Source organism: Sus scrofa, chromosome 18, assembly GCF_000003025.6.
Source record: "Sus scrofa isolate TJ Tabasco breed Duroc chromosome 18, Sscrofa11.1, whole genome shotgun sequence".
In the NCBI taxonomy this organism is placed as follows: domain Eukaryota; kingdom Metazoa; phylum Chordata; class Mammalia; order Artiodactyla; family Suidae; genus Sus; species Sus scrofa.
In genome coordinates, this window is record NC_010460.4 from 3,308,110 (window position 1) to 3,321,714 (window position 13,605).

The 13,605-nt window shown below is 51.0% G+C and overlaps 1 protein-coding gene across 1 annotated transcript in view; it reads right to left on the reverse strand.

Annotated features, from left to right (window-relative positions):
- Window positions 1–13,605, reverse strand: part of DPP6 (dipeptidyl peptidase like 6) — a 757,367-nt gene that overhangs the window by 159,631 nt on the left and 584,131 nt on the right. The window contains 1 exon segment of the mRNA XM_021079151.1: window positions 9,733–9,814. Within this exon segment, the coding sequence (XP_020934810.1) occupies window positions 9,733–9,814 (82 nt within the window).

Consider the following 13,605-nt stretch of genomic DNA (forward strand, 5'->3'; position numbering starts at 1 on the left):
ATGATCATCACAGGAGCTCCCGCTGTGGCCCAGTGGGTTAGGAACCTGACTGCAGGGCTCAGGTTGTTGCAGAGGTGAGGTTTCGATCCCCAGCCTGGAGCAGTGGGTTAAAGGTGCCACAGTTCTGTGGCGTGGGCTGCAGCTATGGCTTGGATTCAATCTCTGGCCTGGGAACTTCCATATGTGGTGGGTGTGGTCATAAAATTTTTAGAAATTATTATTATAGATAACGGCATTACGACGACTGTCTTTGTTTATACAGCTTCTGGCTTCTCTTTAAAGGAGGCTTCTGTGCTAAAGTGCAGGAATGTCTTAAGACTCTACATATTTTTTTTTTCTTCTCTCTCTCTCTTTTTTTTTTTTTTTGCTTTTTAGGGCTGCACCCATGGCATATGGAGGTTGTCAGGCGAGGGGTCTAATTGGAGCTACAGCTGCCGGCCTGTAGCCACGGCAGATCCGAACCACATCTGTGACCTACACTACAGCTCATGGCAACGCCGGATCCTTAACCCACTGAGCGAGGCCAGGGATGGAACCTGTGTCCTCATGGATCCTGGTTGGGTTCGTTACCACTGCTCCTTGCATAATATTTTACGAGTGAATTATCTCTCATGCCCCTCCCCTATATTCACACAGCAGGACAAAAATTTTTAAAAATCTCCACTGAAATCATAATGTGCCGTTTTCCTCACCTTCTCTCTAGTCTCCCAGGGACGAAGTTGCCTTTGGGTTTTGAAATTCCCAGATCTTCAGGGGCCTGCTGGGCAGAGGGAAGAGCCCTGCCCAGCAACCACTTCCCCGCCGTCCCTGCTCCTTGGCCGTGATCCTCAGGTGGCTCCGCGGCGCCACACCCACTGTGCAGGTTAACTGCTGAAAACTCAGCTCCTTGACTCGAGTGCGCGGCCCCGCAGAGCCAGGACGTGCTTCAGGTAGAACGAGCCCTGCATTCAATCTGAAGAGTCCTGAGCGGAGCTGCTAAATCACCCACCACACCAGCACCGTCCACTACCTGAGGACGCAGAAGGCGCCTTCCAGCCCTGTGAATCAATTTCTTGGCGACTATCACGGACTTCAGGGCCCGTGATGGATGTTGTTACAATGAATACCAAATTAACCCAAACGGATTCGAGGCTTTTATACGTAATTAATGGGATGTCACTTCGGTTGGGTCCTCTCCATGTCTGCGACATCTCATTAAATAATCCCCTCTGGCTGGAAAGATCAATCCTTCTCCCATCATTGGACCTGTTGACATTGATAAGATGCTCCCTGCCCCCCACCCCCATCACTCAGACCTGGGGGAGCAGTGAGGCCCTTGGGGGGCTGTGACCTGGTGAGCAGGTATGTCCTTGGGGGCTGTGACCTGGGGGAGCAGTGATGCCCTTGGGGGGCTGTGACCTGGGTGAGCAGTGAGGCCCCTGGGGAGCTGTGACCTGGGTGAGCAGGTATGTCCTTGGGGGCTGTGACCTGGGGGAGCAGTGATGCCCTTGGGGGCTGTGTCCTGGGGAACAGCCGGTCAGCTGTGGGTCCCAAGACTGAGGGGCTCTGGCTTATATGAGGGAGAAGGAGGCAGGAGGCCCCACAGGCTTTTTAAAAGGTTTCTGGTCAGGTTCCCCCTGCCTCCTCTTTACTGAGACGTGACTGACCCGGCACACTAAGTTTAAGACTCAGAGCGTGTTGATAGGACACCCTTTGCTACTGCAAAATGTTATCACCATAGTGATAGCTACTACTTCCAGCCAGTCGCTTAATTTGTAACATTTCATAAGTCAGACAGAAAGACAAGCACTGTATGATCCCACTTACATGTGCCATCTAAACAAATCCAAACTCATGGAACCCGAGAGTAGAACGGTGGGTCACCAGGAGCCAGAGGGTGGGTGGGGGAGGGAGGTGGATGATGGTCCAGGATGGCACCAGTTAGAGGAAGGATACGTTCTGGGATCAAGTGTCCAGGCTTCTTAGGACGAAGGTACCATCCGGGGGTGATCCCGGGTGGCTCAGACCCAGGGAACTGCCACCTGAAAACCATCTTCTAAGAGGCACACACTTGAAAACCCACGGGGAGCCCAAGGCTGGTGGGGGGGTAGGCATCTGCAGTGTGTTTCTTGAACAGCGCCCCCCCCGCCCCCGAGTCCGAGAAGGGCTGGAGCGCAGACAGCGTGTGGACACCCCACCCAGACCCTCCACCATGAAAAGCGTCTCCCTGCTCTGCCGCTCACCTTCCTCCACGCACCCAACTCGCATCGGATGATGCTCTTACTTTTTTTCCGTTCTCTACATTTTGAGTGAGACAAATAATATTCCTAAGAGCAGCAGCAATAACAGAATTCCAGCAAGCTGTCCATTGTGCTACAAAGCCTGGCGTCGGCAACAGTAAAAGCCATCATTCAACGAGCACTTTCTTCACACGAGATGCCACACCAAGCACTTAAATAGATGGACTGAATCCACACAAGGGCCCTATAAGACTCGCATGGTGCTGACCATTTTCTAGGTGAGGGAACCGGGGCTTTGAGAGGTTAAGTTTTTTTTTGGTTTTTTTTTTTTGTTTTTTGCTTCGTTTTGTTTTGTTGGCTGCACCCAGGGTATTTGGAAGTTCCTGGACCAGGGATCAAACTTGTGCCACAGTTACGACCTACGCTGCAGCTGTGGCAACAATGGATCCTTTAATGCACGGCACCAGGCTGGGGATCGAACTGGCATTGCCACAGAGACAAGCTGGATCATTAACCCACTGCATCACAGGAGGAACTCCCAAAGGTTTTAAATGAGTGGTCCCTGATAACCAGGACAAATTAAGTAAAATGTCTTTCTCTTTCTAAGGCTTAAGATGAGGCCCTTCAGATTCTGAGGTGGATACGGAGGCTGTGGCCCTAGCTCAGGGCTTCTAGGTGTGAATATGGTGTGGTGACAGGTGTCCTGGCTACACCTGCCCATCCTCTAAGCTCAGTGCTGCGGGGTGAGCCCACCCACAGGGCCCTTCTCTCTGCACTTGGCTGTCACCCCAGGTGCCGAGGGGCCTCTCCACAGCTGCCAAGCTTTCTGCAGACGCCCACTCCCCAGAGGTTCGGGGAGCATACACACCCCACTCCTGGCATCTATTATCTCTCTGCTCCTTTACTGCACTTGACACAGTATCTGGGTGTTTCAAGAACAATCTCATCTAGCATCTTATGGTGCGTTATTGACATTTGGGTGGCATGAATTTTTACAATGTTCATGAGCTATTTTTAAGAATTCTTTTTCTTTAAAGAGGAAACTCAAATGCTCTGAAGCGACCCAGTGTGAATGCAAAAACCTTCGGCTTGGGTTTTTCTGAATCCTTCACGGACTTAATAGAAAACATGTCAAGATGCTATCTTGGGAGGAGGACGTGTGAGCCAGTGCTGGCGAGGGCGTGAAGGAAGCAGCTCTCTTTTTGTGCTGTGGGGGTGTTAGAGAGAAAAAGAACCTCCCGATGGTGGTGTCAAGTAGACGGGAAAACACTGAGACAAAAAGACCCATAAGGGAATTTTTGAAGCTTCCTTTCTTAGAATGGACTCAGTCCTTTGGAGCCACGGCTGCCACGCGCCAGGCCTAAGAAGTATGACCATCACTAAGGTGGAAGATGGCCCAGGATCTGCAAAGGGGTCCCCACCAGGTGACCCAGGGAGCACAGGGGAAAAGGTTCCCATGAGGAAAGGCTGCTGGAACTCGGGAATGGGAGCCTGACGGACGCGTGGGGCTGGACGGAGCCAGCAGGTGCAGCAGGTACCTAGTCTGCCCTCTGAAGGAGGCCGGGACCACGCCAAGAGCTGAACCGGCCTGATGGGCATGACGCCAAGCGAGCGGGAAGGGACCCAGGAGATGGCCACGAGGCCTGCGGGGAGGCTCTGCTTAGGGGAACCCAGCCATACTGGAGGATCCGAGAGGCTTGGGCAGGGCCCATTTCCTGCAGCCCCCGCCACGGACAGGACACGAAGCTTGGGCAGAGTGACAGGGAAAGGCAGCACACAGCTCTGAGGGTGACAGGCAACATGCGACATGAAGCGGTTGCAGCTGCCGAGAGCTGGTGATGGCGGTGACAGTGGCATCTCCCATTCGGAGCTTGAGCAGTGTGGAAAGGACCCTGCCTCTCGGCTGCAGCGTCAGAAGCCATGGAGCGTTCAGGACAGGAAGCTCTCAGGAGCAATGTCGCCAAGCAGTGCACACAGGGGGGTGAGGGAACCGGCACCCAGCTGGGCACACTCAGGGGGACTGGCCTTCCGGGTCCCTCCCGTCTGTGTGGCTGATGGGCCACCACCGTGACGGCTGGTCACACCGGTCACCCCGAGAGCTCCAGGGGCCGGGCGAGGGGGTGGGAGTCCAGGTCACCCTCTCCGAGACCCTGGCAGGAGAGGTGACAGCAGATCCACTGATGAAAAAACAACTTTAAACCAGGACGTCTTGACACGCGCGCCTCGCTAAGTTATTCTGTCCGTGACTTTCCCTGGAAAAGTACCCGAGGGCCTAGCGAGCTGTGGGACCAGGCCACGTGATCAGCAGGCATAACCATCAACGCAGCCCACTCTGTTCTCTGGCCTCCAGGAGACACGGAGCGGCTGCTCACCCTCAGCCGTGCCTCACCCCCAGAGATGACAAGGCTTCCTCTTCTGAGTGGGAAGCAGAGCCGGAAGCATTCCTTAGCTTTCTTGCACTGGGGCTGTCACGCCCCCTACCCCCCATCAGTACCCCCCCCCAGGACAGCGCCAGCCCCACCCCACCCGGTCCCCTCGCCATCGCTCTGCTGGCTCCTCATTTGGCAATTCTGCAGACTTCTCGCCTGGCTTATTCGGCACCCCCTTCAAAGCTGGTCACATGTCCCCATCACGGGAGCAGCAAAGTGAGACCCATCTCTCTGTTTCCGGTCTGAGGGCATCGACACAGATGCCAGCCTCGAATGCTTCATACTGTCTGATGCTGTGCAGCTGTGCCTGCAGAAGTTTGCACCGCGCCTGATTCTAAAAGAAAACATCGCTGTGCCAGAAATTCGCAAAGTTCCCTCGGCGTGTGTGTCACCCGCTAAGGGGCCCTGAAGAGGCCAGACCTCCAAGTGGGCTGGCGGCCGACTGTGCAAAGAAGGCTGCGCGGCACCCCCCGCGTTTGTGCGTTTTTGCCGAATGTCTCTATAGCAGAGACAACATACGAGGAAATGAAAGGATAATTTAATCACAGTCTAGGTAGAGAGACAGAACCTCCTATAAACAGAGAAACACACATGGGGGGGGGCAGGGCTTCGTGAAAAGATCAGAGAAAAGAACTCAGGGGAGCTCGCAATTTAGGCAGAAACTCATCTGCACCTGAAGTGAAGACAGTGGAGAGAATTCTGAACTGGTTTGTGTCCACCGACTGCATAAAGACAGGGCGGGCGGGGGCAGAGGGGCGGCTCCTGCTCAACGTTCTCCATCTATTTTCTCACTTAATCCAGCCGAACCCATCTTCCTGTCTCTAGGCTTTCAGTGGCTAATGCTGCATTCCAGAAACAACCTGGTTAGCCATCCGGGAACAATCAAGACCACAGACCAGCACCGTTTCAGAAGCAAACTTCCGGCAGAACAGAGGCTCCTCCCAAGGTCAAGCTTCTCCCTCTCACCTACGTGCAGGGGCCAGTCGGGCAGTGCTCATTTCAGAATTTATCCTAAAAAGTAAGAGCTGCTAATCGGAGGCCACATGGTGGTCCTGGAGAAAATGCCCTGAGCCCCTCCTGGCGCCTGCTGCCACCCTCCTGTGGTTTCAGGGGGTTCTCCAGCCCAAGGCACTGCCAGGATCTCTGCACATGGGGAGGCAGTGATACTGGGAGAGTGCCCAGTGAACTCGAACTGCAGCTGTGTTCTCCGCTCCCGAGGGACAAAGACTCGTTTCAGCCTGACTCTTTATCACGAGAGCCGGCTTCCTTTTGGAGCAATATATGTATATTTTTTGTCTTTTTGCCATTTTTAGGGCCACTCCCATGGCATATGGAGGTTCGTAGGCTAGGGGTTGAATCGGAGCTGTAGCCACCAGCCTGCATCGGAGCCACAGCCACGCGGGATCCGAGCCGCAACTGCAACCTACACCACAGCTCATGGCAACGCCAGATCCTTAACCCACTGAGCAAGGCCAGGGATCGAACAAGCAACCTCATGGTTCCCAGTCGGATTCATTAACCACAGAGCCACGATGAGAGCTCCTAGGGAGCAATATTTATTTTTTAAAATAAAGTGGTCATGAGGGATTTGTTGGCGTTTGCAAGGCCTGTGTGTGGGTTTTGATCCTTTTTTGCCAAGAGAATATGCCCAGGAGTGCTTTTCCCTGGGGGGCATGTCCCAGCATCACGTTCCCCAGGTGAGGACACAGCCAAGGGGCATATGATCGCCTAAAACACGTGCCACCTGAGTGTGATGGGAAAGCGTGCTGATCCCGCGCCAGCACACACGCTGTGTTCTCTGCTATGAGCTGTACCGCCTACCACACTCAGTACACGAACTTAGAAAAATAGCAAAGCTGAAAAAGTTTAAAACAGGAAAATTCCATGAGCACATTAGTACTTCCGGTGCTAAGCCCACATGTGGGCAGCGGGGACTTCACGGAACCTGGTTCCCCTGAAGCAGCAAGGAAGCTGACCTCCCTCCCCGCTGCTGACATGCTAAACAAACACGTACACTCAGGCTATTTGCTGCCATCTGGTTATTTTCCACTTAAGTGACCAAGGACCATGAGAACACTTTGACTGATGGCTGACCACTCCGTTCATACGCTCACTTTTGGCCTCAACAAACATTTGTTGAGCGCCAGGGGTTGCACTAGGCACTCAGAGTCCTGAGGGGACAAGTGCTCGGGCCGCCTCGCTGGGGACAGCCGTGTGGGCAGAAACTCATGTCACAGGCATTTGCCTGTGAGATGTGGGCGCCCGAAGGGCTGCCTGGCAGTGTGGGCGGGGCATCAGGGGCGTGGCTCAGGGACGCTGCCACCTAGTTTGGCTGCTGGCGATCCTTTAAGAGATGAATGGACTACGTCGGGCCATCCTAAGCCAGCCCTGTCCACTGAGCGGCATGACCAGAGTGTAAAGTCCAGGAGGCAGGTGGTTTCCAGCAGGGAAGGGGCTGCCCGGAGAGGGGGCAGCCTGGAGCCCCAGCATCCCTGAGTTCCAGTCGGCATCCTGAAGCAGGTGTGCATGGGTGTGTCTGCAGACAGCATCTCCTGTTGCAACTCTGGGTTCATTTTTCCTTAAGTTGCAAGCCCTTTCCAGAAGACAGGACCGCGCTACGGCGTCCAGGCTCGCCCCGTGCCCGCCGGGGTCTGCGGGGTTAGCGAGGGTCACCGCCGCAAGGAAAGGGGCTGGGGGATGACACCCTGAGTGCATTCAGGGCGCCAGGTCCTTTTCCAGACGACGATAAACAGGCTGGACAAGGACCCCTCAGCATGGTGCCCATTGCCGGGCTGTCCCCGAGGGGTGGGAGGGCGTCCAGGTGAGGCCGTGGCGCTGTGGGCTCCTGAAGGACAAGGACACCGGGGTGGGGGGAGCGCTCTATGGAGGCCCAGGGTCACGTGTATGGGACGATGTGATGTGCTTCCCAGAAACGGCTTTCACTGCTGATTTTCAGGGGGCTTTAGAGTGAACTCTTTGAGGCGTTCCCACTGTGGCTCAGCAGAAACGAATCTGACTAGCATCCACGAGGACGCAGGTTCCATCCCTGGCCTCGCTCAGTGGGTTAAGGATCTGGTGCGGCTGTGGCTATGGTGTAGGCTGGCAGCTGCAGCTCCGATTCGACCCCTAGCCTGGGAACCTCCATATGCTGCAGGTGCGGCCCTAAAAAGAAAGAAATACGTAAAGTCAACTATTGGAGATGAGTCAGATGAGTCCTCAATACGGAGGTGCTACAATCCCCGCGGAACCGCATTGTTTGCTTGTGTAAGATGTAGCGCCTCTGAGCAAAGGTGAATTTTCTCTCCTGGTTGTGACGGAGTCCACGGATTGGTGTCCTCCTGCCGAGTCAGCTCCCTACACGCTCCTGACTCCGTCACCAATTTCCATCAATTAAATGTCCTTCTGAAACCTCTGATCCCTAAGTGTGCAGCCTCAGGAACACATGGGTAACAGCTAAAAGAGTGCTGTGGCCTGAGCCCTCCTGTGTTTTCAGACAAAGTCTAGCTGGTGGAGTTAATATGCAACCAAGGAGAGGTAACCGTACTATAGGGAAAGGAAGGCCGCTTTACTTCCGAAGACTACAGGCAGCCTGGCCAATAGAATCTCACCGTAAGGTTTTAGAAAGGATCATTTTCTGGAGTTCCCACTGTGGGTTAAGAATCTGACCTCAGCAACTCAGGTTGCTGCAGAAGCATGGGTTCAATTCCCAGCCCAGCACATTGGTTTAAGTGATCCAGCACTGGCAAGTGGCAAGCTGTGGCACAGGTGACAGGTGCAGCTCAGATGCCATCCCTGACCCGGAATGCCTATGTGTCGAGGCTGTGGCCATAAAAAAAAAAAAAAAAAAAAAAAAAAAAAAAAAAAAAAAGGGAGAGAGAGCTCGAGAGAGCTCACTTTCTGTGCTTTTTTTTTTTTTTTTTTTTTTTTTTTTTTGTCTTTTTTTTGTCTTTTTGTCTTTTCTGGGGCCACACCCACAGCATATGGAGGTTCCCAGGCTAGGGGTTGAATCAGAGCTGTAGCTGCCGGTCTACACCACAGCCACAGCGATGCGGGACCTGAGCCGCGTCTGCGACCTACACCACAGCTCACAGCAAGGCCGGATGCTTAACCCAATGAGCAAGGCCAGGGATCAAACCCACAACCTCATGGTTCCTAGTTGGATTCATTAACCACTGAGCCATGACGGGAATGCCTTTCTGTGCTGTTTTAGGAAAAGAATGTTTCTGAAATGCAGCTTTATTAATCAGCTTAAACATGCAGAAGAAAATGGTGATACAAACAGCCAGTCTGTCACCTAATTATCAGACCGCAGATACTCACTGCAAAGGGCAGCACAGCTTCCTGCAGTAAAGTGAGTGGAGCTGGGGGGCATCACCTGGTCTTAAATGAGGGTAACGCTACAGTTGGGACGAGCCTGAGAGGTCCCCTTAGCAGTTCTTCCACTCGGCACCTGGCAACTCCTTGTGAGCACCCAGTGAGAAATCCCTGTCTTTTAACCATTTTAACCATTTGCCTGGAGGCCTTTTCATTATACCACGCTGGCCATTCAGTGTCTTGGAGCCGCTTAGTTTGGCCGTTTGGGTGGGAATCATGAAGGTACCGGATATACAGGGAGTGGCCCGTGCTGGTTGTGGGGATCGGCAGGGGCCCCTTTCAGGGGAGCCTTGCTCCACAACAGCCGGCCGATCTACCTTCCCCATAAAGCCCTCCAAAGAAAGAGCCAGCGTTCCCAGGGCAAAACCAAAGAAACCTCACTGATGGCACGACTCTGATCGCCCCGTCTGCAGCCCTCGGGGGAGGCCTGTCTCTGAGTCTCAGCAGAAAGTCTGTAGTTGACACACAGCTACGGTCAGGCACTGCCTTCAACCCCCACATCGAACACCCAGACCAAGGCATACGCTGTCCACTTTCGAGAGGATTCTTTACCCAAAGAAAGGGCCAGGGACACAGGCCGATGTCCTGGTGTCCTTTTCCAAAACGTAATTCACACAAACACAAATTCTGAGCAGAGCGAGCTCCAGGCAGCCCGCAAAACATGAACTTCAGCAGCACGGACACGTGGTCACCGAAAGCGACGTGCTTACCAGCTGTTGTCCCTTAGGGCCCCACCCCGCGTACTGCAGCTCTGCGTTGCTGACTTCCGGTGGGTCCAGACTCTGAGGATCCCTGGAAGGAAAAATAAAACAAAGCAAAATGGTGGGAAAGAAGGCCTTGTGATGCGGTAATAGTACCCTCCAGCTATACGGTACTCATTTTGCGTCCGTTGCGTCGCTTTCAAGAGCTTGTGTTATCAAATAAGGTATCTCGTTCAGCCTCCATTAGATGCCTTCATTTGCGTGTATACACACCCACACACCCATTTATACACACATATAAAGACACAGACACACTATATATTTCTGATTTACAAGCTGCAGCAAAGGGTCCCTCCCTGCTTAACCCACACAGCAAAAATTCATCAAGAGAGAACATGGAGAGAGGTCTGTAGATCAATTTTTAAAACAGCCACAACAGTCAGGATTAGAGAGAGATGCACAGCGACGCAGTAATAAGCCCCAAGATTCACACCTCCACCTGGGCCTCCCTGGCAGGTGGGTTCTTCCCTAAGCATCATGCCAGGTCAGTCTGATCTTCCAAAACCAGTGGTCTCAGAACAGAGTCCACCTTTTGGTTTGTGTTGATAGTGAGGAAGGGAGCGAGGGAGGGAGGGACAGAGAGAGAAAGGGGGAAAGAGAGAGACACTGAGGAGAGAAGGCGTGAGGGGAAGCTTGAGAGAAGGATTTTTTTTCTTTCCAATATCGCATTTTTCATTCTTGATTTATCGATGTGCAAAATGCCATGCTAAAAAAGCCTGTCTATGTACGTAAATAAAGGTCAGAATGAATTAAAGGCAAAATGAAAAAAGAAAACAGAAATAACACTTTCATAAATGTTAACTATTTCAGTATATTTTGCAGCTACCACTGCCTACACATGCAGAAAGGATAGATTTTCGTGTTTCTTTTGGATGAAGCTGCCCCCTCAGAAGAATTACACCTGTGTTCTGCTGAATAGGCCTGACTGTCACCTGAGCACCTTGTCACTTGCTAAAATGGTCATTGTGCAGAAGACACGGCTATGAATGTGCCCGTTTGATGAGAGGCTGGGGTTGAACGGTCTTTGGAAGAGAAAGAAGCTGAATTTTAGGAGTTGCTTGAACCCAGGAGATGAGGCAAGTAGGGAAGGAAAACGGATTCAGTGCTTGACTCAGGAAAAATTCTAAAGTAAATGCTTAATATTATTGCCAAGACAAAACAGAAGAGAGAATAGGTTTCAGATTAGAACGCGTTGGGGAAGACAAAAGGCAGTCTGCAGTGGTGCGGGGCAGTTTAGACCGTGTGGAGGTGGGTCTGGAGAAACTAACAACACCTTTTGGGTATTTTTGTCTTCTTTTAATCGTTTTAGGGCCGCACCCGTGGCATATGGAGGTTCCCAGGCTAGGCGTCTACTCGGAGCTGTAGCTGCCGGCCTACACCACAGCCACAGCAACACAGATCCGAGCTGCACCTACACCACAGCTCACAGCAATGCCAGATCCTTAACCCACTGAGCAAGGCCAGGGATTGAACCCGCAACCTCATGGTTCCTAGTCGGATTCGTTAACCACTGCGCCATGATGGGAACTCCCCAACGACAGCTTACGACGGATGATAAGGTGCTAGTAAGGATGACAGCTGTAACCAATCAGGGCACAGTGGGACTCCCAGGCACAAACGTCTCTTTGTGTCCCCCGTCTCTTGTTTTTAGGAAAGGGGCCTCATTCAGCCTCCAGGACCTTCCCTGAGTTCCAAAGGGCAGGTTCAGACTGTTGCTGATCAGGGAAGGGGGGGGATGCAGGGACCAGGGAGGAACAGTCAAGAAAGAACAGCACAGCCTCAGGGCGGCATCCTGGTTCCCTCTCAAGGGACGCACATAATGACGTGGGCATCTTAGACACCTAAGGGAAAAGTTACGTGCCTCAGGCGTCTCTTAAAAAGGAATACTTTAAAACTGAACCACTTAGCATCCTCCTTGTGCTTCTTCCTGGCTTAATGCACCCTAAACACAATCACCCGTAAGCTACCGATTAGGCACCCTGAGCACAGTTGCCTGGGGGGTAAGATTATTAGCACATGATGATTTTCAGGAACTTTCCGAGTTTGTTCCAATCTCTGCTCAATATGCCCTTTTCCCAAGTACTGTTTTCTAGACAATAACCCAGAAGACCAGCCTCAGAATCAGACTGAGATCTCCTGCCTCCAGCTTGGATGACGAAGAGTCCCCCGAAGAAAGAAGAATGCATGTTTGCTCAAGCCTGATTCCTAACTGAAAACCTGTTTTTCTCCTTCTTACTATAAAAACTCCCCACAATTCTTCCCAAAGGGATAGGACAGTCTTTAAGGCATTAGCCTGCTGTGGCCCCCTTTGCCTGGCAAAGCAGTAAAAGCTATCTTTTTTACTTTCACTCAAAATTCTGTCTCTGAATTTCTATTCGGCACCAGTGCACACAGGCCGAGTTTCAGCAACACGATGGTAGCAGGAATCAGCTGGGAGGCGGGTACCCAGACAGTCAGAAGAGGGAGGGGGTCTTAACATTCCAGGTTCCAAACAAATTTTTAACAAATCCTACTATTTGTATGTTTTTAATATTTCAAAGGATTTTCCTAAACATGGATGATTTTTTCCCTCCACCTCATGTAGCTAATGGCTTTCTAAGCGTGGCTCAAAAATCCAGAAGTGATAAGAGGAGTTAAATTTATGCAAACATTAAAAAAATTTTGCATGACAAAAAAAATCACAAATAAAAAATAATTGACAAACTGGGGGAAAATATTCATAACAAATACCATGGAACATGGCTAATATCCATACTGCATAAAGAACTCTCAAATACTGAGGTTATAAAAGACTGAAAAAAACAAACGTGAGAAAAAGACAGGAACAGATAAGTCACACAAAATTTAGAAGGCCCTCAGGTGTGCTGAAAAGTACACAAACACATGCAAAATTAGAGAATTACACATTGAAAGGGCACTGATATCATTTCTCCCTTATAAAACTGCCCCCTCCCCCAAAAAAACCCAAAGGGAAGCAGGATACCTTGTGTTGGTGAGGCTGTGGGGAAAAGGCTTTCTCACACTTTGCTTGTGGGGATGCAAACAGGTGCAGTCCTTTCAGAGGTAAACTTGGTGACACCCAATAAAACCCAGAACACTTCTAGAAGGTACACTCCCAAGAAGACAAAAATACACATGCAGAAGCTAATATTCACTGCAACTTTAAAATTACAAAATGTTGGAAATGAGATGTGTTTGCATGAACTATGGTACAGCTGTAAAAAAGAAGTGCATTTGGAGTAGATAAGCAATGAGATCCTGCTGTGTAGCACAGGGAACCATACCTAGTCACTTGTGATGGAACATGATGGAGGATAATGAGAGAAAAAGAATGTGTGTGTGTGTGTGTGTGTGTGTGTGTGACTGAGTCACTTCGTTGTACAGCAGAAATTAACAGAACATTGTAAAGCAACTATAATAAAAATAAATAAAAAGGTGGATTTCTATAAACCGATACAGTGATTCCCATGACCGAGTTGTGTAAAGCCCAGTGGAATAGCCATCATTTAAGAAAAGGGTATTAGAAAATATACAGGTATCTCTTTGTCTGCAAAAAAAGAAAAAGAAAAAAAAAAAGGAAAAAGAAAGAAAGAAATACTAGCACAAACCAGAAACCAGAGATTGGTTATGCACAGGGGGTGGTTGGAAAGGAGAGACTGGGATGAGAAAAGAGACACACTTCTCTAGGTTGGTGTATGTATGTATGCATTTATTTTTGGTATCATGCCCAGTCTCAGGTCACGGGAGGGTTTCACCACGCTTCCTATGCTCCCCAAATAAAACAATTAAAACCAGCCAAAGTGTAGGGGAACTCAACATGGA